We start from the raw sequence: 27252 nt of genomic DNA, 5'->3' as shown, positions 1-27252 counted from the left end.
CTAATTGAAGAATTTTTTGTGGATTAATCACATGAGCTTTAATCAGTTTGTTAACTGAAGTCAGCTTGTTCATCAGTTTGTTAACTAAAGAGATTAAGGGTGTGCATGGGTCTGTACTCGGAGAGGTGGGTCCCAGATTGTGATGGGATTTAAAACTGCAGTAAAAAAGGGGTTGTGGGGGGGGGGGGATCAACAGATGCACAACAGAATAGAGCACTGAAGAAGAAGCAGAGTACAACCTAGGAATAAATGCCTGTACAATAAGAATTATGCATGCACTTGTGCCTGTAATAAAACAGCACTATGTGGGAGTGGGGAAATATACTTTCCTCCTTTGTAAGTTGATGTACACAGGGCTTTTTTTGAGCAGGAATGCACAGGAACACTGTTCTGGCTGGCTTGGCATCAAGGGGTGTGGCCTAATATGCAAATGAGTTCCTGCTGGGCTTTTTCTCCAGAAAAAAGGCCTGGATGTGCATGTGTATCGCAAGAAGCATCACTGTCAAACGGGCATTCTCACCTACATGGCATGAGAAAGAAGGTGGAATGTTCTCTTCCAAGACAGTGCTTCAGTTGCTAGCTAGAGATTCAATGCAATCATAACCAGACACACCGTTCTGACCCCGTGGACTTCAGTGGGTTTTAGAAGGCTGTAAATCTCTTTTGGACCACATTTGACTAAGTATTTAAAAATTAACCATTTTAAAAGAAATTTTTCATCTGACTAATCACAGGCATCTTTTTACTTGAAAGATATATTTTCTTTTTTATTGATTAATTTGACCTGGTCAAACTATCTTGAAGTGACAGCCACTTCTAGATTTATGGTGCTTTTGGGGGACTTCTGTACAAAGCAACTCCGCACTACTTTGCCCTGTCCCAGGACAAAACGAAGGAATCTCCCACTAAATTATATTTTACTTTCAATGTTCCTTATGTATAAACGCGTAGCATTTCTGAGCGACAGGCTTTATTTCATGACTGTTTTGTCCATGATGCAGAGGCAAACCCAAATTTTCTGAGAAGCCTAGAGATGCTCAAGCACTCAGTTCAGCTCACACCTCTCTCACCCGTCATGAACAAGGAGGTGATGGTTTGGTGGGAAGTTTGGGGTTGCTTGTGAGCTTCCCCACTTCCTGATGGTCATACACAGCACACAGTAAAACCCTCTGCCCCAGATGCTACTGCTGCCTGCAATTAAATGATGAAAAGGAGCCAATCCCGTATAAATAAATACTGCACAGTTTTTTAAGGCTTATCATTCAGTGTTCATCTGTGTCTGTCTGACACGTCAACATTAATTCTGCCAAGCTGTCTGGAATTGCAGCGCCGTCATAAAGTGCTGCGGGTGTTGTAATTTTCACCACGTATCATGTGCCCATTTGTCACCCTGGGGTGAAGGGAATCCATTTTGCCTACTGTGTTAGGTGCAAAAGCGCCCTCAAGGCAGAAAGAATTTAAATTCTACCACTGCAGCTCCTGCATAGCTGCAAAACTGCTCGGCTCAGCTCTCGAGTCGATAGAGAGCAAAGAAGGTGAGACAAGGTGACTTGAGCTGTGGTTCACAAGTAACCACACGGCTATTGAAAATGGTATGCTTAACTGCTGAGCATATTTGGCGCAACGTTCTCAGAATGGCTAATTGTGCTTTCTAGAGCCTCTTCTCCAGGGCTTTATAAAAACTCATTTGCCTATTAGGCCACCCCCTGTGACATCACACAGGGCTTTTTTGTAGGAAAAGCCCAGCAGGTATTCATTTGCATATTAGGCCACACCCCGTAGCACCAAGCCAGCTGGAACTGCATTTCTGTGTGTTCCTGCTCATAAAAAGCCCAGCTCTTCTCCCAACTCCTCCCTCCTGGCTTCTTAGCCAATCTTTTCCAGCATCTCTGAGGATGCTGTGCTACCACACGGTTTGCTCCTTTAGGAACGTACCTAGTTGTTATGGTCTGCAGTGGTGGCCCTGCTATAGATGCTTCTGCTTTTGTCAGTGAACTGGGAGGTTGACAAGGATAGAACCTTCTGCATTGGGAAATATGAAATTGCAATCTCTCCAGCCAGGCCACTTTCCCATTCAGTTCAGTCTTGTCTAGTTTAACCCGCAGCAATTCTTCAGGGTCCTGGGACCACTTGACTGGAGGTGGTAGGGACTGAACCTGTGATGTTTCCTCATGGAAGGCGCGTGCTCTGCCCCTAAGCGATAGCCCCTGCCTGCTGGTCCTTTGCTTGTGGAAATCCCTGGCCAAAGCTCTCTGCCGGGCATCTACTTTGCTATAATATTTTTGTGCCAGGTGAAATATTTTTCTTATTGTACAGGCATTTAATGATATTTGGCTGTTTTCTGCCATCTCTAAAGTGGTCCATTTAGTTGTTCGCTTGTTGGTTGTTGTTTTTTCTGCCCCTGTTTTTATGGGCCCCCTCACAATGTGGGACCCACTTTTCCTGGTAGAGACCCATGCATACCCTTAAATCTGCTCAACAATCTCATTTGTCTGTTCCCTCACACCAGGTTTAGCCTCTGGTCTTGGTTAGACAGCAGGTATTTATTCGTTTGCAAATACTTATCCATCCTTCACCTGAGCAACCAAAACAGTCTCTGTCCAAAGTCAGGTCTGAAACCCCATTGAAATGGGTCTAGTCTTTGATCAGATCTTACTTCGAAATGCCTCCATGTTCTTCCTCCTCTTTCTGTATTTCATTTTCTTCTTCTTCCTGCTTAGGCCTTTTGTTCTACAGGTACCAGTCTTCTGGTGAAACCAGAGATTGTCCTCTCTGTTCATTGCTTGGGCTCTTGGCAGCATTTGAGACAATTAGGAGAGACTTGAGAATAGATGCAGGGAGTCCAGGAATAATATTACCCTAAATATTACGCAAGATAATAAGAGAACAAACTGACATTGATCGTGCCAATGAGGGCTTTTTTGGTATAAAAAGCCCAGCAGGAACTCATTTGTGTAGTAGGCCACACCCCCTGACGTCAAGCCAGCCGGAACTGTGTTCCTGCTCAAAAAAAGCCCTGGTGCCAATAGGCTGAAAAGAACAAAGAGAAAATAAATAAATAAAACAAACAAAAAAAATACAACAGGCCTTCGCATTTACTAGATTTGCCAGCCTTCAGGTGGGACCTGGAGATGTCCTGGGATTGCAACAGATCTCCAGAGCACAGAGATTGGTTCCCTTGGATAAAATATCAGCTTTGGAAAGTGGACTCCATTGCATGACATCCTTGCTGAGTTCCCTCCCCAGGCTTTCCAAATCTCCAGGAATGTCCCAGACCAGAGCTGGCAACCCTAGCATTTACTGTACAAGGATACAGAACAGAGATAGCAGCAAGTTGTTGTGTGTGCATGTAGTGGAAAACACAACTGTGTGTGTAAGCCAGCTCAGCTGGAAGGAGATCAGAGCCTGAGAACCAGAAAAGAGGGTTTTTTTTGTTTTAATTAGCAAGGGTAATCATGTCGGAGTGAGAAACCTCCCTCAAGAACCACATGGGTAGTAGCTGCTCACCTTTCAAAAGAGTGTGAAGTGGTTTCTATTATTATGCATGAGAATGATGAAGAGATAGGAACAGAGCGCTTTCCGGTATGTAAGAACACCCCCATCTTCAGGTGGCCCCTGCTCAAGATTCCATCATCCAGAGAGAGTCAGCAAAGAGAAGACAACCCCCCCCCCATTTCTACCAGTTTGCAAAAAAATCTCAAAACGGAAATTTCAGGAACACCTTCTTGTAGAACAGGGGTGGCAAAACTTGCTTAATATAAAGAGCCGCAAAGAAAATAAACATCAGATGTTTGAGAGCAACAAGGCATATGGAAGGAAGAAAATAAATAGATGGGGAGGGAGAGGTGGCAAGAAAGCAACTTTAATTTTAAACACATTCGCCAAGCCACCTGCTGGCTTGGAGAAGTGACGTAACTTAAAGACAAAAATGCCTTCTCCAATCTGGCCAATGGGGTGGCGGTGTCACAGAATTTTGGGTTGGGTCTCTTGTGAAATAAGCTCTTCAAACACCTTAGAAGCCTCTATAGCTCTCTATGATTTTTGGCTGCAGTTATGAACTTGGCCACCAGAGTTCTAAGCTCTTCAGCACCTTAAGCGTTCATATTGCTCTCAACAGCAATGTAATCACTCAGCCATAAGCTGAGAATCTGGGTCAATGTGTGAAGGTTGAAGCTGCCTCCCCAAGACAGGAAGACCATATTTGGTATTGCAGGAAGCCGCCATTTGCAAAGACCCAGAAAATAGGTGAAAGGGAAGAGTGAACTGCGGACAATCTTGACCTTAATGTTTTGAGTTGGCAAGTATTATTGTTGACATCAGAGGCACAACTGTGACCCAGTAGATCTGATAAGTGATGTCAGTGCTCCGGGAAAAAAACGTTTATAAACCCTGCACTTTTCAGCAGAAGGGGCTGACTGAGTGAGAGGCAGGGGCCTCTTTGTCAGTCCAGCCAAGAAATTAATAATCCTTGTTAATGCCACACTCTTGCTCCTGCCTCTACCCCCAAAGTCCTCAGATATTTCTTGAGTCAGATCTGGCTACCTTATTTGAGCCTGTCATATAATGGTTCAAAATATACTTGAGCATCTTCAGTGTGCAGGTAAACTCATTTATACATGAGTCAGTGGATGAGGCAGTAGATTCCTTAGGGGTGCCAGGTTCATGCCAGGAGCCCCTAGGAGATTTTGGGGGACAGCACACAGGAAAGAGGACATCAGCAACATGTCAACAGCACTTCTAGCTAAAACCTGAAAGTGATAGCAACGTCTCATTCTCTATGGTGAAATCTAAGATCAGCAAAATCCTAGCATACCGGTGACATCACATCCAAATTTTAGCTGGAAGTAGTGTTGATCAGGGCTTTTTTTTTATAGCAGGAACTCTTTTGCATATTAGACCACCCCACTCCAATGTAGCCAATCCTCCAAGAGCTTATAGGGCTCTTAGAACAGGGCCTACTGTAAGCTCTTGGAGGATTGGCTACATCAGGGGTGTGTGGCCTAATATGCAAAGGAGCTCCTGCTACAAAAAAAAGCCCTGATGGATTGACAATCCATCCCCCCCATTTTCTCCCTCCTCTCATTTGAGCAGTGGTGAGGGAGAGTTTGCCTGCCAAAAGCAGGCAAATGGCACCTCTAAACCTGATGTACAAATTGGACTCCGTAGACATCAAATTTTTGACAGGGAATGCTGTTTCGGATTATTTTTCTATATTAAAAAAGTCTGCAAATAACCCCTGTAATTTATCAGGTGTAAGATTCTAGCCTCACTTGTTTCCTGATGTGGGATTTATCTAGACACTTTTTAATATCAGATAATATTTCAGAATCCAGTCCCTCCACCAGTAGTGTGAAGGAGTACTATCAATTCTTCCTCCTCAAAATTCTACTACATGTGCAGATTAAAGTTTGTAGATTTGCCATGATGGTATGAAATAAAATTCAGTGGTTAAGGGCACAGACTCTTATCTGGGAGAACCGGGTTTGATTCCCCACTCCTCCACTTGCAGCTGCTGGAATGACCTTGGGTCAGCCATAGCTCTCGTAGGAGTTGTCATAAGAACATAAGAGAAGCCATGTTGGATCAGGCCAATGGCCCATCCAGTCCAACACTCTGTGTCACACAGTGGCCAAAAAAATTATATATATACATACACACACTGTGGCTAATAGCCACTGATGGACCTCTGCTCCATATTTTTATCTAACCCCCTCTTGAAGCTGGCTATGCTTGTAGCCGCCACCACCTCCTGTGGCAGTGAATTCCACATGTTAATCACCCTTTGGGTGAAGAAGTACCTCCTTTTATACGTTCTAACCCGACTGCTCAGCAATTTAATTGAATGCCCACGAGTTCTTGTATTGTGAGAAAGGGAGAAAGTACTTCTTTCTCTACCTTCTCCATCCCATGCATAATCTTATAAACCTCTATCAAGTCACCCTGCAGTCGACGTTTCTCCAAACTAAAGAGCCCCAAGCGTTTTAACCTTTCTTCATAGGGAAAGTGTTCCAAATCTTTAATCATTCTAGTTGCCCTTTTCTGGACTTTTTCCAATGCTATAATATCCTTTTTGAGGTTCAGTGACCAGAATTGCACACAGTATTCCAAATGAGACCACACCATCGATTTATACAGGGGCATTATGATACTGGCTGATTTGGTTTCAATTCCCTTCCTAATAATTCCCAGCATGGCGTTGGCCTTTTTTTATTGCAATCGCACACTGCCTTGACATTTTCAGTGAGTTATCTACCACGACCCCAAGATCTCTCTCTTGGTCAGTCTCTGCCAGTTCACACCCCATCAACTTGTATTTGTAGCTGGGATTCTTGGCCCCAATGTGCATTACTTTGCACTTGGCCACATTGAACCTCATCTGCCACATTGACGCCCACTCACCCAGCCTCAACAGATCCCTTCGGAGTTCCTCACAATCCTCTCTGGTTCTCACCACCCTGAACAATTTATTGTCATCTGCAAACTTGGCCACTTCACTGCTTACTCTCCACTCCAAATAATTTATGAACAAGTTAAAGAACATGGGACCCAGAACTGAGCCCTGCGGCACGCCACTGCTTACCGTCCTCCACTGCGAAGACTGCCCATTTATACTCACTTTCTGCTTTCTATTAATTAGCCAGTTTTTGATCCACAAGAGGCCCTGTCCTTTTACTCCATGACTTTTGAGCTTTCTAAGGAGCCTTTGATGAGGAACTTTATCAAAAGCTTTCTGGAAGTCAAGTTAAACAATATCTATCGGGTCTCCTTTGTCCACATGTTTGTTCACCTCCTCAAAGAAATGTAACAGGTTAGTGAGGCGAGATCTTCCCTTACAGAACCCATGCTGAGTCTTCCTCAATAACTCGTGTTCATCAATGTGCCTACTCATTCTGTCCTTGATAATGGTTTCTACCAACTTTCCCGGTATTGAAGTCAGACTGACTGGCCTGTAGTTTCCCAGATCGCCTTTGGAACCCTTTTTAAAGATGGGGGTGACATTTGCTACCTTCCAGTCCTCAGGAACGAAGGCAGATTTCAATGAAAGATTACATATTTTTGTCAGAAGACCACAAGTTCAACTTTGAGTTCTTTCAGAACTCTTGGGTGTATGCCATCCGGACCTGGTGACTTATTAGTTTTTAATTCGTCTATCAGTTGTAGGACCTCCTCTCTTGTCACCTCAATCTGGCTCAGGTCTTTCAAAACCCCTTCCAATATAAGTGGTTCTGGAGCAGGCAAACACTTCTCATCTTCCACAGTGAAGACGGAGGCAAAAAAATGCATTCAGCTTCTCAGGCATTTCCCTATCCTCCTTCAGTAATCCTTTGACCCCTTGGTCATCCAAGGGCCCACTGCCTCCCTGGCTGGTTTCCTGCTTCTAATATATTTGAAGAAATTTTTATTGTTGGTCTTTATGTTTTTTGCAATATGCTCCTCATAGTCCCTTTTTGCCTGCTTGATCACAGTCTTGAATTTGATTTGCCACTGCCTGTGTTCCCTTTTATTAATCTCACTTGAACTAGCTTTCCGCCGCTTAAAGGAGTCCTTCTTACCTTTTACAGCTTCCATTACTTTGTTAACCATGCAGGCCTTCTCTTATACCTGTTTGTACCTTTCCTAACTTGTGATATATATTTTATCTGTGCTTCTAGGATTGTAGTTTTAAATAGCCTCCAAGCTTCCTCAAGGGTTTTGACTGTATTTACCTTTCCTTTCAGTTTCCTCTTCACATGCCTCTGCATCTCAGAGAATTTACCCCTTTTAAAGTTAAACATGGTTGTGCTGGTCTTTTGGAGCAACTCTCTATTTATACAAATGGTGAAATCAATAACGTTATGGTCACTGCTCCCAAGCGGTGCGATCACTTTTACATCTCTCACCAAGTCTTGGGCATTACTTAAGACCAAATCCAGGAACGCCCCACCCCTGGTAGGTTCAGAGACCATCTACTCCATAGCACAGTCATTGAGAGCATCTAGAAACTCAATTTCTTTCTCTCGACCAGAACACATATTGACCCAATCAATCTGCGGGTAGTTAAAATCACCTATGACAACACAGTTTTTACGTCTATCTTTAAGCCTTCCATCATATTATAGTCATCCTCTATCTTTTGATTTGGTAGGCAATAACAAACTCCCATAGTTAAATTTCCTTTTGGGCCCTCTAGTTCAACCCAAAGCATTTCTAGAAGGGAATCTAATTCTCTGACCTTAGTCTTACTGGACTGTATGCCCTCTCTGACATACAGAGCCACCCCACCTCCAACCCTTCCCTCCCTATCCTTCTGATGTAACTTATATCCAGGAATCACTGTGTCCCACTGATTCTCCTCATTCCACCAAGTTTCTGAAATTCCCACAATTTCTATGTTTTCCCCCAACACTAAACATTCCAACTCACCAATTTTACTTTGAAGACTTCTAGCATTTGTGTACAAACATCTATAATTTCCCAGGCAAGCTTCCTTCCCGCCACCTTCCTTCTGCCACCTCGAGACTCTGGCAGGCAGTCCATTCTGTTTGTCACCATCTCAGTGGACAACTCGGATCCATTATCCAGTAGAAAAGTAACAGCTAACTCTTCATCTCTTTGAGATGAGTCCTCTCGAACCAGAGACATTTCATCTCCTGTCGGCTTTCCCCCAAGATTTAGTTTAAAAACTGCTTTGCCACCTTTATGATTTTAAGCGCCAGCAGCCTGGTTCCATCTGGGGACAATTGGAGACCGTCTTTTTTGTACAGCTCCCGCTTCTTCTAGAAAGCATCCCTTGTCATTGAAAGGGCAGCTACTGTAACAGCTCTCGCAGCCCCACCTACCTTACAGGTGTCTGTTGTGGGGGGGGGGAGGGAAGGTAAAGGAGATTGTGACCACTCTGAGACGCTGAGATTCAGAGTATAGGGCAGGATATAAATCCAATATCATCACCTTCTTTACTAGTCATTAAGAAAGAGAATATTTTGACTGTTCTTGTTGGGAAGGGAAGCAGCATGGTAACGTAAGCATTTTGTGGAGTGTCTGCAGATTTCAGAATGACTGTGATTGGTGCTTCTTGCCATGTTGCTGAACTCGTATCTTTTTCTCAAACCACAGCCAAAAGCTCAGTTTGTTTAGAAAATGCTTATGCCACTACTAGGGAACCTGCTTGATGCAGTTTACAGTCACTAATCAACTGCTACTTATGGCTTCTGTTTCAGTAACTCATCAGTTTAGAAGATCTCAATTAACCCGTTAAATAGAGGAGGGAAGGAACACATTTGTAGGAGAACAAGCCAAGCTTGTGCCTGTCAGAGATTTGTGCATGGCATCTGAATGCAGTCATCACCTTATTCAATTTTTTAAAATTAATCTGGACCTAACTATACATTATGTTATCCTGACATCCTCCCCAGGTCCTCCTCAAGGATTTTGGTCCCATGTGCCTTCTGAGGTTTGTGCTCAGAACTTAGTGTCCAGGTATGCTCTCAGAACTCAGTGTCCAGGTATATGAAGGCCCTGCTTGGATCAAAACTGTGGTGTGTGGGGAGAAGAGAGCCAGTTCAGTGTAGTGGTTAAGTGCACAGACTCTTATCTAGGAGAACCAGGTTTGATTCCCCACTCCTCCACTTGCAGCTGCTGGAATGGCCTTGGGTCAGCCATAGTTCTCACAAGAGTTGTCCTTGAAAGGGCAGCTTTCTGTGAGAGCTCTCTCAGCCCCACCCACCTCACATGGTGTCTGTTGTGGGGGAAGAAGGTAAAGGAGATTGTAAACTGCTCTGAGACTCTGATTCAGGGAGACAGGTGGGGTATAAATATACGGTCTGTGGTCTAGAAGGGGTATGAGCCTTCCCCACCATCGTCTTTTCTCAAGCAAAAATGCCCTGCTAGGGAAACCTGCATAAAGCTATCAGTATCTGTATCCCAAATTGTCAAATAGTAGTTTCCTGGGATGTTTCAGTTCAGGAAAGTGGCATTTGAGACAGAAGCTCCTGTGTCCATGGGAACTGAATTCTTGTCATAGAATTCACAAGGCATGTCTGATCAAAGGTTATCATATGGGCATGAGGATAGATTAACATAAAGTTAGGTCTTGTTGAAGCAAAAACAAAAAGGACTTTTTGGCACTCTAAAGATTTCCATGGACTACTAGAGCTAGGAATGTCAGCCTTCAGGTGGCACCTGGAGACCACCCTAGAATTGCATGTCATCTCCAGACTTACAGAAATCACTTCCACTGGAGGAAAACGATGTTTTGGAGAGTGGGGTCTATGGCCTTGTACCCCACTGAGGTCCCTGTCCTTTCCAGGCTCAACCTCCCGATCTCCAGGAGTTCTCCAACCTGGAGCTGTGTTTGTGTGTTCACATGCGTGTGAGTGTGTACATACACACACACATTTTAGATCTTTAACCCGAGGCTTTCCAAGACCTTCAGTAACCATTTCTGTTTGGCGTGTCTGTATCTTAACGGTTCCAAAAAGAGAGAGAGAGAGAGAGAGAGAGAGAGAGATAAGCTTGGTGTTTTTAACAGTTTCTATTTGAGAACTTTGTTTCTAACTTTGGTTAGTGGTCTCTCTTTGATTTGATAATGCATGAAGCTGGCAAGCAAATCTTGTGGGCGAGATTTTTTGCTTCAGCAATGGAATGTGCTTTCCCCATTTTTGGGACGGTCTCCTTCTCCTGATTCATAGGCATGTTTAACCATCATGCAGGGAAATTTCTAAGGTCAAAGCCCTTCCTTGTCTTTGGAGAAACACCAAAAACATAACATTTCTTTTGCCCTGCGCCCTCTACTTTGAGCTTGAGCTGTTCTTCAGAAGTTTGAGTCATGCCTATCCGCTGCCAAGTAAAACCCAGTGCAATTATAGCATCTGGAGGATTCACACAGCTTCTTTAAATTTTTCATGTGTGGAACTCATCCTGTTACTGCTGGGTGAACTCAGTCCACTCTTCAGAGAGCCAGTTTGGTGTAGTGGTTAAAAGTGTGCACTCTTATTTGGGAAAACCAGGTTTGATTCCCCACTTGCAGTTGCTGGAACAGTCTTGGGTTAGCCATAGCTCTCACAGAATTGTCCTTGAAAGGGCAGTTTCTGTAAGAGGTCTCTTAGACCCACCCACCTCACAGGGTGTTTGTTGTAGGGGAGGAAGGTAAAGGAGATAGTGAGCCACTCTGAGATTCAGAGTGAAGGGTGGGATATAAATCCAATATCATCATCCTCTACGGTAAAAGGGTGCTCTAAAGATAGATCCAGGTGGGCAGCCGTGTTGGTCTGAAGCAGCAGAACAAAGTTGGAGTCCAGTAGCACCTTTAAAACCAACAAAGTTTTATTCAGAATGTGAACTTTCATATACTAGAAGTACACTTCATCAGACAATGAAATGGGGTCCAGTTAGCAGTGCTACATATAGCTTGTTGTGGGCACTGGTTAAGCATGCAAAATAGTACAAAGGTAGAATCCAATGGGCAAATAGTGAAATTAACGAATTAAAAGAACAAGTTTGATGCTCGAAAGGATGATCTTCATTTTGTTCTAAAACATGGAACCTGCATGTTGTAGTGGTTAAAGCATCAGACTGGGATCTGAGAGATCAAGGTTCAGATTCTCAGTCTGCCATGGAAGCTCATTGGTGGATGGCCTCGAGCCAATCACATGCTTTCTACCTAGCCCTACCTTCCCAGCTTCTTGTTGTGAGATTAAAATGGAGGAGAGGGAAGGCTTTTTTTTTTAGTAGGAAAGCAGTTTCAGCTGCCTTGGTGTCAGGAGGTGTAGCCTAATATGCAAATGAGTTCCTTCTGGGCTTTTTCTACAACAAAGCCCCGTGCGAAACAATGGTGATGTCATGGGGTGTGGCCTAATATACAAATGAGTTCTGGCTGGGCTTTTCCTACAAAAAAAGCCCTGGAGAGGAGAACAATGTTGTGAGCTGCCTTGAGTCCCATGGGGGAGATAAGCAGGATATAAATATCAAAATAAATGAATGATAGGTAGACTCCTAGAGTCATATGGTTATGGAATTTGAAATGGGCTTCAAGATTGTGTGCTCTGCTTCTTTTGCTCCACAAACTTGGCCCTGTGCCTTTGACAAACTGCTTGATCTAGAATTAATAGTAAAAGATTATTTTGAGCTCCATATCATGGGAAGATTCCCATGAGCTACACCTGTAGCTCAAATTGCTATTCAGGGCAATAGAAGCAGGCCAAGCTGATCATCTGGTGCAGAAGAGAGACATGAAAGTTAATTCCAGCATATGTTAGATAAACATTGCTTCTTTTCTTTTGGCAGGTCCTTCCCCAGCACTGGGGTACAATATCGACATCTCTCCTGCCGCTGTATTCTCTTCCAACTCCAGTGTGCAATTTGGATATGAGGTTCTGCAGATTGGGGAAGGCCCTGAAGCCAGGTAATTCCCTAAACGTAGTAGAATCCAGGGTTAGTGTGTGCATGTGTGTGCGGCATGCCAGTAGGAATTGTAACTTGTTCTACTGGATCTCAAACACATAAGCCCATCGCCATTGTTTATATTTAGAAGTTAGGGTTTCCAACGTTGTATAGGAAAATGCAAGGAGATCTGAGGTATAGTTCTTGGGGAGAGTGGAGGTGGAGAAGGTGTGTTGTCATGTCCGGGCGATGCTGTAAAACTTTCCCCCAAAGTTGCCAGATCTCCTGCAATGGTGAGAGATCTCCTTCCAGCCACCTGCTCTCCTCAAGAACAAGTTTGGTGTAGGAGCACTGACTCTAATCTGGAAGAACTGGATTTGATTCCCCACTCCTTCACATGCAGTTGCTGGGTGACCTTGGGTCAGTCCCAGTTCTCTCAGAGCTGTTCCCTCAAGAGCAGTTCTCTGAGAACTCCCTTAGCCCCACACACAGGGTGTCTGTTATGGGGAGGGGAAGCGAAGGAAATTGTAAACTGCTCTGAGATTCCAAGTGAAGGGCGGAGTATAAATCCAATCTCCCTCCTCCTCCTCCATTACCACTGCTTTGGATGCAGGAAGAGAGAAAAAAAATCACTGACATTTCGTGTGGCATGACTTCTGGGGAAAGCTCTCAAGTGATGGCAAGTTGCTCTAGAAATTACCAGAAACTCTGTGGCTTTACCGCAGAGTAAAAGCAATCAAGGTATGAACATGACTTGTAGGGTTGCCTACTGCCTTGAGGGGAAATGCCCTGCCCCTTGATTAAACGTTATTTACTTTTATGCTGTGAAAAGCTCGGATCGCCTGCTTTCACAGATGGAGTCTCTATGCAAGGGACAGGTGATTCTTCTCCCGGCCTGTTGGCAGTGGCAAACTTAGGGAGGAAGCAAAAAAAGAACTGGAAGTCAGTTTCACTGGCATAAAACTGGAGAGTCCCGTGGGTATCTATAAGCTCAGGGAGAAGATTGGGTGAAATGGGAAATGAACAGGCATTTTGGAGGTTGCATCACAATGGAAGTGTTTGTTTGGGGAAGAGGAGTCCCACACATGTGACTTCTACTTTCAGTCTGGATTCTCTTATCAGGTTAGATTCAGGTGGGGTAGCCATGTTGGTCTGAAGCAACAGAACAAAATTTGAGTCCAGGGGCACCTTTAAGACCAACAAAGTTTAATTCTGGGTATAAGCTTTCATGTTTTCCCCATCGAGCTGTATTTGATTAGCAGAGTCAATCGCGCCACACAGTTTCATTTCGTTCAGGGTAGAGGGGCACGTCCCTCTCTTCTTTAGCTGTTTCATTGGCCTGAATCTCACCTCTTGTTCCTTTTTTGGTGAGTCATACCGCTTCTTCTCACATGAGTTGTTGTAGGAAGTGAGAGTAAAGGGTTGGAGCAGGGAGGGAGATAGGAAGTGCATTTATCGATTTTGAATATTTAAATCTTGCCTGTCCCTTGAGAGACTCAAGGTGGCTTAATGAATGAATGAAATCAATTAAAACAAGCCGCAAAAATAATATTCGCAACTGTTTGCTAAAGCAACAATGTTGGCACATGGGTCTCTTTAACTGCTGCATGAGAGGCTGAAATACAGATGCTGCTGCTTTCCCCATTGTCAGGAAAAGGCTTTCTCTGTTGAGTCCTTCCTAGAATTGCCAACTCCAAGTTGGGAAATAGCTGGAGATTTGGGGTGGAGCCTCAGAAAGATGGAGTTAGTGAAGGAAGAAGAGATTGGATTTCTACCCTGCCCTTCACCCGGAGTCTCAGAGCAGCTTACACACACACTCCTTCCTTTCCTCTCCCCACAGCAGACACCCTGTGAGGTAGGTGAGGCTGAGGGAGCTCTCAGAGAACTGCTCTTGAGAGAACAGTGGCCTGCCCAAGGTTACCCAGCAGCTGCATATGGAGGGGAGGAGTGGGGAATCAAACCCAGTTCTCCCAGATTACTGTTGTAAGCCACCCTGAGCCCGCTTGTGGGATAGGGTGGGATATAAATTTAAAAAATAAATTAAATTCTGTGCACGGCATCTAACTGGCTCTCAGGCCACAGAATCCACCTTCCAAAGCAGCCATTTTCTCAAGGGGAACTGATTCCTGTCATCTAGAGATCTGTTGTAATACTGAGAGAGCTCCAGGTCCCACCTGGAGGTTGGCAACCCTAACTAACATGATTATTTTTAAAGCACAGGAGATTATACCTTTGAATAGGGGTCAAGCTTAAGCCTGGGGATTGAAAATAAGACTTGACGGTGCTTTGGAAAGAGGTCAGTTTACTAATGATAGCACTACCCTGTCTGTGCCCTCTATTCTTTTATTTCTTTTCAGGATCATTATAGGAGCCCCTGGTGAGCCAAACACCACAGGCCATGTGTACCAGTGTAAAATGCAAAATGAAGAGTGCCAGGATATTCCACTTGAGGGTGAGTATCAGGCCTTGAATAAAAGGGAATGAGCGATCTTTCATAATTGAAAAGGACTCTGGTGCTCTTATGGAGAGAGCACCCAGGCTTTTCAATAAATTAGGTGCTCACGCACCACTGGTACTTCTCTAGCCAGCAGGTATCCAACAGTGCCCTCCTTTAGGCTTCTGTTCAGTTCATTGTGCTACTGACTGATCCTGTGAAACGATTTACTGAAGGTTCAGAGAACAGCATCTTTGTCAGCTTCCAGGAAGACATACTACCCAACTGTGTTTCCAAGAGGTTTTAGCTGAAGTGTTGAGCATAGCCAGCCAGTTTGGTATCGTGATTAATTGCACAGCCTTTTACTTGGGTTTGATTCCCCATTCCTCCACTTGCAGCTGCTGGAATGGCCTTGGGTTAGCAATAGCTCTTGCAGAGCTGTCCTTGAAAGGGCAGCTTCTGGGAAGAAGATATTGGATTTATATCGCGCCCTCCACTATGAAGAGTCTCAGAGCAGCTCACAATCTCCTTTACCTTCCTCCCCACAACAGACACCCTGTGAGGTGGGTGGGACTGAGAGGACTTTCACAGCAACTGCCCTTTCAAGGACAACCTCTACCAGAGCTATGGCTGGCCCAAGGCCATGCTAGCAGGTGCAAGTGGAGGAGTCAAACCGGTTCTCCCAGATAAGAGTCCACACACTTAACCACTACACCAAACTGGCTCTCTCAGTCCCACCTACCTCACAGGGTGTCTGTTGTGGAGGAGGAAGATAAAGGAGATAGTGAGTTGCTCTGAGACTCTGAGCAGAGGCTGGGGTATAAATCCAGTATTATCATCTTCATCTTTTTCACACCTGGAGAAACATGTCCTGGTCTGTTAACAGAGGCTTAATGTGTGGGAATGGGCCACTGAAGCTTTTCATGACATGGAGGTAAAAAACAGCCTGATCAACAGAATCCTTCAAGTCTTTATTGGGGGGACAGGGCATTGCTTTTTTTCAGGCAGTGGACAGCTCAACGTATAGGGTTGCCAGGTCTCCCTGGCCACAGGCAAGAAGTGGGAAATTGGGTGAGTCTGAAGTGATAAATTTGTGGTATCTATAAAGGATGGTGTAGATATCCTCTGCTCCAGACTATTCCCTTATTTATGCCCATTCACTGGAGAGAAAGAGCCCTGTGGTGCAGAGTGGTAAAGCTGCAGTACTGCAGTCAGAGCCCTCTGCTCATGACCTGAGTTCGATCCCAGCAGAAGCTGGTTCAGGTAGCCGGTTCCAGGTTGAACTCAGCCTTCCTTCTGAGGTGGGTAAAATGAGTACCCAGCTTGCGGGGGGAAAGTGTAGATGACTGGGGAAGGCAATGGCAAACCACCCTGTAAAAAGTCTGTTGTGAAAACGTTGTGAAAGCAACATTACCCCAGAGTCGAAAATGACTGATGCTTGCACAGGGGACTACCTTTACCTTTACTGAAGAGAAGTGTGTACTTTTTCTTGAGCCATTTCTCCTGCTCTAAGGAGCAGAAGTTCACCAATCACATTTAGAAGAAAGATTTCATAACTTGCTTTTAATTTGGGTAGAGTTCAAATTGGGATGCTCTGATAACATGGTGGGCCTGAGGGCCCATTCCTCCAAGATTAAGAAGACTTTGGTCTCCATCAGTTCTTGGAACAATTTGATATTATGGGAACCTTGTATGTTTTCAGACAGACACTGTATATTTCAGTCCTGTTCTGTCTCTGAAAATATAGCCTTCTTGTTAGATGGTTCTTAACTATAAAATAGCCAAGGCGTGGTCCAAGCTCCTTCAAGATAGGAAATCACACCTCCCCTGACAGTGCTCAAAGTAAGAAAGGTAGTGATTTCACCTCAGCGGAGCATCTCTGGGCCTGAACCAGTGCTCTGCTTTTTTGAATAGTGGTGCCAAATCCAAACATGTGAATCTGCATTATACAATCAAACCCTTTGTCCATCAAGTTAAGTCATCTATGCAGACTGGCAGTGGCTCTGCAGTGTCTCAGGCAGTGGTCTTTCTCATCACCCACTGCCTGGTCCTTTTAACTGGAGATGCCAAGGATTGAACCAGGGACTTTCTGCATGCCAAGCAGAGGTTCTATTACTGAGCCATGGTCCCAGGTGGGGGGCGGGGTGGGGAAGCATAGGCACGTGTCTACTTCAGCATTAATCCATCTGGCCTCATGTGTCTTCCCAGGAGGCTCTGGAGTATCCCACCTTGGCATGACACTGGCAAGCAACTCTCAGAGATCTAAGATGATAGTAAGTACTGCAGCATGCAGCATCTATTGGACTGAGCCTGTGCTCCTTTTAACATTAGTTTTTTCTTACCAGGCTTTTCTTCTCATTACGTCAATTCCATGCTGAGAATATGCATGTTGATTTGAGTGAGGCTGTTAAAAGGCTTGAGATGTGCACAGCTATTTTAGGGAGCTGGAGTTTGATGTAGTGGTTAAGTGTGCGGACTCTTATCTGGGAGAACCAGGTTTGATTTCCCACTCCTCCACCTGCAGCTGCTGGAATGGCCTTGGGTCAGCCATAGCTCTCTTAGAGTTGTCCTTGAAAGGGCAGCTGCTGTGAGAACCCTCTCAGCCCCACCCACCTCACAGGGTGTCTGTTGTGGGGGGAGAAGATACAGGAGATTGTAAGCCGCTCTGAGACTCTGATTCAGAGAGAAGGATGGGGTATAAATCTGCACTTCTTCTTCTTCTGGCTATGTTTTCTCTAACTTTGTTTGTTTCTTTGTGAGATAATGTGTATCTGGATTAATTATACTATTCTTGAATCAGCTAGTTTCAATAGGACGCTTATTTCTGGCAGCCTGTTGTTGTTCTTTTCTCCCTGCCGCTAGCGATGAAATTCTCAGGGGTTGCACTCCTTGCCCAAGAAGTCTTTCCTTCATCATGACAGGGAGAAACTGTTCCTATTTTATATGCATCTCACATTCTCACTTGCAGAATGGGCCCAGTGAGGTGTGAGTTGGAGGGGTGTATGTGACTTTTTTATAGTTTCTCAGAACTATCAAGTGGTAGAAGGGGTCTATATATGTATTTTTAGAAAAGGTGGTATTCCTGGGCAAGGAGAACTGAAGCTGTTCATGCTCAGATTCCATGCTGATTTACAGTATCAGAACTAGGCTGAGACAAAAATGATTCAGCTTCCAAGTATGGTACTGGGCAGGGTATAGCTTCCTGTTTCTACATGTTCCAGTTTTGTTTTAAAATTGATACACACACATGCTTTATTTTTACATAAGAACATAAGGATTCCCAACTCATTTTTTCCTGACAGGCCTCATACATGGCACTTTCAACATCAGTCATGTCTGATTTGTGAAGCTTTAATCTCTGCCTCTGTTTCTCCCACCTGCAAAGCCAACAAGCTGCCTATCACAGGGGAGAAGGGCGAAGTCTCCCCCTTGCCCCTCTGCCTGCCTGCTTGTAGTTGCAAGCAAAGCATTTGCCTCTGAGAGCCAGTTTGGTATAATGGTTTGATTCCCCACTTCTCTACATACATCTGCTGGAGTGACCTTGGGTCAGCCACAAGTTCTCTCACAGCTGTTTTCTCAAGAGCAGTTCTTTGAGCGCTCTCTCAGCCCCACCTACCTCACAAGGTATCTGTTGTGGGGAGGGGAAGGAAAAAAGATTTGTAAGCCACTCTGAGACTCCTTCGGGTAGTGAAGGGGGTATAAATTCAATCTCCTTCTCCTGCTCCTCCTTCTCCCCCTTCTCCTTTTCCTCCTTCATCTTCTTCTGCATGGATTGCTCCTCCCCCCCAATAATTGGGCCCTTTCCCACTGGGAATTCAACATGCTTTTAACCTGTTTCTGAACTGTAGAATCTCCACTTTTGACTAAAATGCATGTTACTTTTTTATTTATGTTATGTTAGAGTACCCTGTTTTGAACATGCTTTCCCTGAAGCTGCACAGCAACTGTGGGCAAATGCATTTTAAAATCCACAGGAGCTCAGTTCTGCTTGGGACTGTGGCATGAAGGGAAGAGAGGCTCCTGCCTTCCTTTCCATGGTGATGTCTTCCAAAGCTGATGTGTCGCCAGCTGTGAAGTGATTTGCGACAGAAGCTGCAGAGCGCTCAAGGTGCATGGCACAGTGGAATTACCTGGTGTGGGTGCTGTTGAAGAAACAAAGTTGCCATGGAGCCTTTCTATCTTAGCAAAGTAAAGAGTCCTTTGTTATAAGGCACTCTATTCCAGGCAGGATAGAGTAGAAATAGGCAGGCCTCGGGTTCAGTGGGAGCTCAAAGGAGCACAGCTCCTGAAGCTTTCTGACAGTTCCACCTCCTCCTTCCCATCTTGTCCATTGAATAGTAGGTGCAGCTGCATAACAATCCCTGGATGAGCTCCACCACCTTTTTTTCTACAAAATGACCCCTGGAAATAGAATTTGGATCTAAGTAAGCAGGTAGTGTGTCCCGCTGTTATGATAGCAAGATGGAGAAAAGGCAGAGAAAGTGAAGGCAGGCAGGAAGGAAGATTCCCAGAGAGTAGCAGTCTACATAGCAAAGGGATAGTAGCAGAGCAGTTGAAATGAATAATAATAATAATTTTTAATTTATATCCTTCCCTCCCTGCTGAAGCAGGCACAGGGCGGCTTACATAGCATAAAATACAACATTACAATAGTACAATAATAAAATACCCCAATTACATAACAGTTATGTTCCTTAATTAAATATGCAATTTCATTAAAAACAGTAATTAAACTAACAATTTAAAACCACAATTTAATTTGGTGCTATGATTGCAGGCCTGGCGGAACTGGTTGAGGTTCCACAAGGCCCATATCTCTTCTGGTAACTGATCTATCTATCTCTCTGGCTGGCTGTAGTTCTCCTCTGAAGTCTGAGGCTAAGGGGCAGCGCAAAGTTTTTCACTACTAATGATTTGTATAACTTTGGAGCCTCACGCGGAATATTCCAAGTCCCTGTAGCTCCAGAATTAAGCCAAACTTCTTGCTGGGGCCTTTTTGACTTGGGAAAATGTGGTAGGGTAGAAGGCAGGAGCTTCTCCTTCCCTCACTGTAGAGTTTGAAGCAGAACTGGACTCCTAAGGATTTTTTAGAAATTAATCTCCCTCCCCCCCTGCAGCTGCTGTGTGACTGCAGGGGAAGTGTGTTGAGACTCAGGATCCCCAGCCTACCTTGCCAAAAATGGCATGTGTAGTTAAGTCCTTACTGAAGTTGTATTTAACGAGTTTGGTTGCATGATCATTTGAGCAGTAATTTTATGTGCTATTTCACTCGTGTTCTTTGTCAGCAGGAGCGGCTCAACCAGCTGCCACATCACAGTCACATTTGCAATAGTCCCCACAACCCAGAAAATAGTTCTTGTTTCTCACACCTCCTTATATTTATGCAGTTTACAGAGGGGGTGTGTGTGTGCTACAGTGTGCTACTTTTATCACTTTCCTTCCCACCCTCCATGAGAAAAGCACAGCAAGGAAGAGAAAAGCAGAGGTGATCTAGTCAGACTAGGAATCAGGCAGCAAAGGAAAAAGAACAACCACTGTACCCTCTTGCAAAAAGATTGTCCTGTGTGACTTTGTGTTTGTATGACATCTTCTTTAAACAGAGCTGCTGTTTCTGTGGAGCCAAACAGCGAGAGTCCAAAATCCTTCGCAAGACTGACCAATCACAGGCTTGGATTGACTACCAAGAAACCCTGTGAAAAAGCTCCCCTAGCTTTTTGCAGACAGCAGCAAGATGGTAGGAAGTAATTCTGGCACTGAGAGCTGAGCAGACTACCCTGTCAGTTGCAAAAGGCATTGAACTCTTCCAAAAATCAGTAGGTTTGTCTCAGTTGAATGGAACTTTCAGACAAAGTAGACTGGCATATCGTTCAATAGATCTGCTGATCTCCAGCACACCTGGCAACAGTCTCTGCCTTTAACACGGCTTCCATTTTCTCTTTTAAACTGACAGTGCAGTTTTCACTTGACAGCAGTATCAAATTTTAATAGGCATGACTTGAGGTGGCAGATCAAAATAGCTTCCTCTCACACACATCTGTTAATGAATACAGGGCACAAGCCACTAGGGAGTGTTCTTACTAAGCTTGCCATTTGCACACTGACAGCAGGAAACCCCCCATTCTTGACAATTTGAGGAGTGGGAGAAAAAAAAACTACAAGGGGAAATAGCATCAATGGTGATGCTCTAGGAATTTCTGAAATCTCAGAAAAATACCATAGAGATTATAAGGACTCCTAGAGTATCATTTGGAAGTGACAGTACATCCTCCAAACCTCCACCTGGAAGTGCTGTCATATCTTAGGTGAAAACTAAAAATCTCCCCATCTCTGTGGTCTTTATCGTAGAAACTGGGGGATTCCTAGAGCATCATGCAGAATGTGCCTTCACATTCCCTGAAACTTACCAAACACCACCCCAGAAATCTCCCAGCATTTGTCTGCACAGGACTGTCAGTCCTAGTTCTTAGCTCCAGTTCATGTCAACTAGACTTGTGCAGGAGAATTTCCCATCAATAAAAGCAATAATCTGTTATACTGCCCCAAATTTACCTCTGTCATGGCCAGGACAGCCACCTGAGGTAGCTTTGTGGAAGGACGTCACCAGCTAAGGAAAAAGAACTCACTGTGGAACTTCGCACTCACACCGCCTCTCATTTCAGTTGACCTGCTATCTATGCAAAGCAGCTACCCTGCTCAATACTGTCACTCTGGAATCCAGTTTTTGAAATTCTCAGCATCCCCACTACCTGTTCCCCTTATTAAAATATAATACATTTATTAACTTGTTATCTCTTCTCCTGCAGGCGTGTGGGCCAGGAGTTGCCCAGCACTGTGACAAAAATCTCTTTGTGAGCGGGATCTGCTATCTGTTTGATGCCAAACTACATGAACCCAAGAACATAACTACAGGATACCAAAGTGAGAAGAAGTTCCATCACTTTCAGGCAATTTTATTCTAATCTCTTGGCACCCAAAGTTTAACCCTTTAGAACCACCACCACCCCAATCCCAAGGATAAAACTTGGGTGGCATAGTTATTTATTTGTATCAGACAGATAGTTGTCCTCCAAATGGACAGATATCGAGGCAGACTTTGTAAGTCGGAATTCATAAGTAGCATAATATTTTATGTGCAGTTTCTCAGGGAACTACCACTTTGCCAAAGCCCTCAAATGCAAGAGTGGATCCCCAGGTCCCACCTGGAGGCTAAAGACAGCACAACCAAAGTTATAGTGACCAAATAAAAAAGAATGTATTGAAACAAAATCATACAATATGTTCAATAGAAGACTAAATAACTAAATAAACCTTTGGGGAATTGTTAATTCTGTTTAGTCTTCTGTTGAACATATTGTATGATTTTTGTTTCAATACACTTAGTTATTTGGTCACTATAACTTTAGTTGTGCTGTCTTTATCCTACAAGTGACCTCTCTCCCTTTACCCACCTGGAGGCTGGCATTCCTATCATGCCATCTGAAATGGCACACCTTTAGAGCTCCATCTGCCATGCTGTTTGCTGCATGTGTAAAGTAGACCGAAGAAGAACCAGAAATGCTCCCAGTTAGTTCATAAGTAAAGACCTATTCGCAAGCAAAGAAAGAGAGGCAGGAAATGGGTGTAGCTAGAAGGCCGGCGGGGTGGGGGAGCGGGGAGGAAGCTATGAACTCTGTGGTTTATCCTCTGCAAAGTAGGAGCTGGCAGGGGAAGGGGGAGAACAGCACACTTCCCTCCACCTGTTTACCCCACTCTTAGGGCCTGCCCTGCTATTAGGCAAACTAGGTGATTGCCTAGAGCACCATTCTTCTGGGGGTGTCAAATTGGGCACCCCTGTGTGATTCTGACATCAGTGCAGGGGGAAAAGAACCAGAAATTAGACTTGGCTAGGGCACCAGACAGTTTAGGGCCAGCCCTGTCCACTCTCCTCACATTTTGCATAGAATGAGCAAAGCTCTTCAAAAACATAATCTCAGTAATCTTCACAAGAACTTTTAGGTCACTATTATGGTCCCCATGTTGCTGAGGAGGGGGGCAGTGTTTTAGGATGAGTCTTCTCCAGAAATTAGGCTTTACTTCCTTTCCCCTTAAAATAAGGAATTTCCAGATATGAATGCTCCTTTTTTAGGAAAGCTTTGTACTAAGAAACTTGCAGAAACCAGCTGAACTGAATAAAAATCTTTGGGTATGAATTGTTAGGTAATTTATCTTGTTTCTAAACACTCATGTTCCAGTAGAATAGCTGGTCTAGGATTGCACATGTTATCTTTATAAACAATGAATGCACAGATGGGGGGAGGGAACTGTACACTAGGGTTACCAACCTAGAGATCTCCAAGAATTACTGTGCACAGTATATATTATCTGTTTGCCATGTTTATTATTATCTCGCTCTTGCTACATTGTTTTCTACCTGTGTAGTTCCACATTTTGGTACTGTTAACTTATTGTGTCTAATAATACTTCCAGATCTCTGTATTGCTACTTTGCTTATCAGATGTCTTACTTTGATTGATTGCATTGATTTATGCTATTTTCTTGAGAGCCAGTTTGGTGAAGTGGTTAAAGTGTGCTGACTCTTATCTAGGAGAACCAGGTTTAATTCCCCACTTCTTCACATGCATCTACTGAGTGACCTTGGGTCAGCCACAGTTCTTTCTGAGCTGTTCTCTCAAGAGCAATTCTCTCAGAGCTTTCTCAGCCCCACCTACCTCACAGAGCGTCCATTGTGAGAAGAAGAAGGGAAGGAGGTTGTAAGTTGCTCTGACACTCCAAGTGAAGGGCAGGGTATAAATCTAATCTCTTCTTCTCTTTGTACTCTTCCTTGAATCTCAGTATTGCCTCATTTAAAAAAGTTATAGAGAATATGTTTATACCATGTAGAAACAACTTTTAATTTTATTCATCTGAAATTTGAGTGGTACAAAAGCTTTTCTTTAGCAAAAATGTTCCAAACTGCTGTACTTTTGGAGACTCTTGAGTGATCTCAGCAGGGTATAATGCCATAGAGTCTGCCCTCCAAACCAGCTATTTTCTCCAGGCCAATTGATCTCTGTGGTCAAGTGAAATTCCAGGAAACATCCAGGGCCCACCTAGAGGCTGGCAACCCTGTATGGAACTCTTATGAAATAGATGTACTTCTGTTTGATACTTACACTAATTACAAATGCAAATGAACTTTTAAATTTGTGATTAATTGTTGTAACATTTAACATTGTTGGGTAACATTTTTACCTGTGGATAATTCACTGAACAGCTTTTTGTTCTGGAGCAGCTAAGTCGGAAAATGGAAACTGAAATAAATTAAAAGTGATAGCAATTATTAAAAACAAAAAACGGATGTGCTAAGCTGTGAGCAGACCAGTTCTTCCTATGAAGCTGCCCCCACACTAATAGCAACTGGACAGCTGGGGAAGGTTTGCGGTGCTGTTACATGCACCCCTAGGGTTGCCAGGTCTGTGCTGGAAAATAGCTGGAGATTTCAGGGGTTGAACTGAGAGAGGGAGGGGTTTAGGGAGGGGAGGGGCCTCAGTATGGTACAATGCCATAGAGTCCACCCTTCAAAGCAGCCATTTTCTGCAGATGGAGATCAGTTGTAAAAGCAGGAGATCTCCAGGCCCCGCCTGGAGGCTGGCAACTCTATCAGCACCTTGACTGTTGCAGGCTGGGAGAAGGGCAAGCAGCCCTCATCCCATTGCTTGGTAATGACACCATAATGGATTTTTAAAATGGTGATATTCTGGCTTCATGGAACATTCCACAATCCTGGACGGTGCTAAATAGATAAGACAGTTGTCTTCCATGCCAATCCTAACTCTGTCCCATCTTTGTGTCCTGCAGAGTGCCTGAAAGGGGATGTGGACCTGGTGTTTCTCTTTGATGGCTCAGAAAGCTTGAAAAGTGGGGAGTTCAACAACATCAAGGAGTTCATGATTGATGTGATGGAGAAATTACACAACAGCACCATCAGGGTACAACATGCCAGTCATTTCTTTATTTAATTCATTCATTTGCATCCAGCCTTCTTCCCAATGGGCTTACATCGTTCTCCTCTCCTCCATTTTATCCTCACAACAGCCCTGTGGGGTAGGTTAGTCATGTGCTGAGGGTTAGTCATGTGCCCAAGGCTTTTAGAGACCAAATAAAGTGGGGCCACATCCACACACATGATTTTTTCCCCTGAGGGGCAGTTTTTTTCTAGCAGTGTGCATGATGAGCATGTCATTAATGCTGCCATATAATCCAGGTGCATAATTCTTTCCTGATAGGAGCATATGCTGGTCTTGGAGGTACAAGGGAAAGAACTGCTGCAACATCTCTCACTCTCCGGGCTATGTACAATAAAAAGTTGGAGTGTGCAAACAGCTTTTTCTCCCCAGGAAAGTACTGGGTTATTCTGGCAGCTTGTCCCAGCTCAGCCAGTGAATGCAACACATAAAGATCCACCTGCTCAGCAAAACTGCACAGTAGAAATCTTGTAGGGCTGTACCATTTCAGACTGCAGGTGTGGGAGGAGGGTTTCTCCCTTTTTGGAACAATAACACCCCCTTTCCTGTAGAAAGCTTGTATACCAATCAGGAGGCAAGGCTACGAGTATAGTTTCTGATTGGTTCATTGCCTATATGCAAAGAATTTTTAGTGTATGAGAACATTTGAAAAAAAATGGTTACACTATGCAGCAGAAATTGATACAGCCAGGAATATACTGTATGATTCTGTAAAAACTGTACGTGGCAGCTAAGTCTTCCGAAAAACTCAACAGTTCTTTCAAAGACTTTGGTCACTGGTTGCTTCCACAGTAGAGACACATTTACACAATTCCAGACCGAGGGTGGAAGTAGCCTTTCTGTTCACACCTTTTTGTGGCCTTTGAGTGTTAGCTCTTTTATCCCTGAACCTGAACAGTAAGAGACATTGTATAATGTTGCCTAACAATGTTCCTGTTTTCCTTCCAACTCCCTCCCCCCAGTTTGCTGCTGTGCAGTTTTCATTTGATATCAGTATCGAGTTTGATTTTAATAATTACACCAACAATCCCAATCCTCGAAATTTGTTGGCTAGTGTGGAACACAAGAAAAGTACTACAAACACTTTCAAGGCCATCAGATACGTGGCGTGAGTACTTTTGTCATTAAAGTGGGGAGACGGTGTCAGGAATGAGACTACTTGGGAACTTGTGGGATGCTTCAGGAGTTAGGGATGATGGTCTTGTGACATTATCTACATACAAGCTGAGAACAGACCCTGGGTGACAGGAAGCAAGATTTGTCAAGAATGGAACACGATAGTACGCTGGTTAAAATGTTGGATTAGGACTGTGGGGGATTGGAGTTCAGATCCCCACTTGGCATTGAAGTTCAGACTTCCTCTATGCTGGGAGTTTCCCCGGCACAGAGAACACCAAGCCCCTGCATTTTTGAGAACTTCCACACAATGTCCTGCTGTTTCGTAGTGTTGTATAGTCAAGTGGTATAACATGCATGTGTGAACGAGCCAGTGAGCAGAATAGCATTAAGCATTTATTTATATTCTGGTGATGGTGGTGTATATTTATATACCTCATTTGTCGATGACAGGGAAAATGTTTTTGTTCCTGAACGTGGCACCCGACCAGGAGCAAACCGAGTAATGGTCATCATCACAGATGGAGACGCCACCGACTCAGACGCTGGTGGAAGAAGCGTACAGGCTGCCAAGGACAAGAAGATCTTGCGCTTCATAATTGGGGTAAACATTCTAAGAGTCCTTTGTACTTTTGTAAACATGGGCATTGCTTAGTTCTCTGCATTCTGTGTAACAACTTAAGGGGATCCTGCAGTTTTTAGATTTCATTCTTGCCCAGTTCCTCTCCTTACTGCAGTCCCTGCCCATAGATGGCTTTTGCTCATGATCTCCAGAAGAGACTTGTTGTGTCATCAAAGTGAAGACCCACACCCCTTTTCACCAGACAAAATGTTGGCTGGATCCCACCCTGTATATTATATGAACTTTTGCTTTTCTAACTGATCGTAGGCCACCTAGAACAGGACTCTGAAGCAGCAGCATAGAAATATCCTAAAAAAATAAATAGCTGGATGGCTTACTCCAGAATCAGGTTTCTCATACAAATGTGTAAACCAGGGGTGTCAAACATGCAGCCCAGGGACCAAATCAAGCCCCTGGAGGGTTCTTATTAGGCCCCCAAGCAACTGACTGTCATTTGCTTCCTTCTTCTGATCTCTTGCTTCCTCCTCTGCATTACAGCTTGTTTTGCAAGGCTTGCTCAATTGCACAGGAGCCTCAGAGTAAAACCTCTATTTTCTCCATTGGCTGAGGCTCCTCCCTTGGGGAGAAAGAGGGGAAGGCCGAGTTTGTTTTTCCAGGCTCTCTCAATCATACAGCAGAGCAACTGAGACAAGCCTCTCTCCCTGGGGAAGGAAGGAAAAAGCCACAGTTTCTTTTGCCCAGTTCCCTGAATACCAAGG

At 44.2% G+C, this 27252-nt stretch overlaps 1 protein-coding gene across 1 annotated transcript in view; it reads left to right on the top strand.

Moving 5' to 3' along the window:
* ITGAL (integrin subunit alpha L) overlaps positions 1 to 27252 on the top strand; it is a 71448-nt gene that overhangs the window by 12795 nt on the left and 31401 nt on the right. The window contains exons 2-8 of the mRNA XM_060256636.1: positions 12262 to 12379; positions 14715 to 14809; positions 17000 to 17064; positions 21595 to 21709; positions 24629 to 24759; positions 25758 to 25903; positions 26365 to 26515. Coding sequence (XP_060112619.1) covers positions 12262 to 12379; positions 14715 to 14809; positions 17000 to 17064; positions 21595 to 21709; positions 24629 to 24759; positions 25758 to 25903; positions 26365 to 26515 — 821 coding nt within the window. The remainder of the gene's footprint in view (positions 1 to 12261; positions 12380 to 14714; positions 14810 to 16999; positions 17065 to 21594; positions 21710 to 24628; positions 24760 to 25757; positions 25904 to 26364; positions 26516 to 27252) is intronic.

The sequence above is a fragment of the Heteronotia binoei genome, chromosome 15 (genome assembly GCF_032191835.1).
Source record: "Heteronotia binoei isolate CCM8104 ecotype False Entrance Well chromosome 15, APGP_CSIRO_Hbin_v1, whole genome shotgun sequence".
NCBI lineage: Eukaryota > Metazoa > Chordata > Lepidosauria > Squamata > Gekkonidae > Heteronotia > Heteronotia binoei.
Note: the sequence above shows the minus strand (reverse complement) of the source record. Positions and strands in the feature narration are given on the sequence as shown.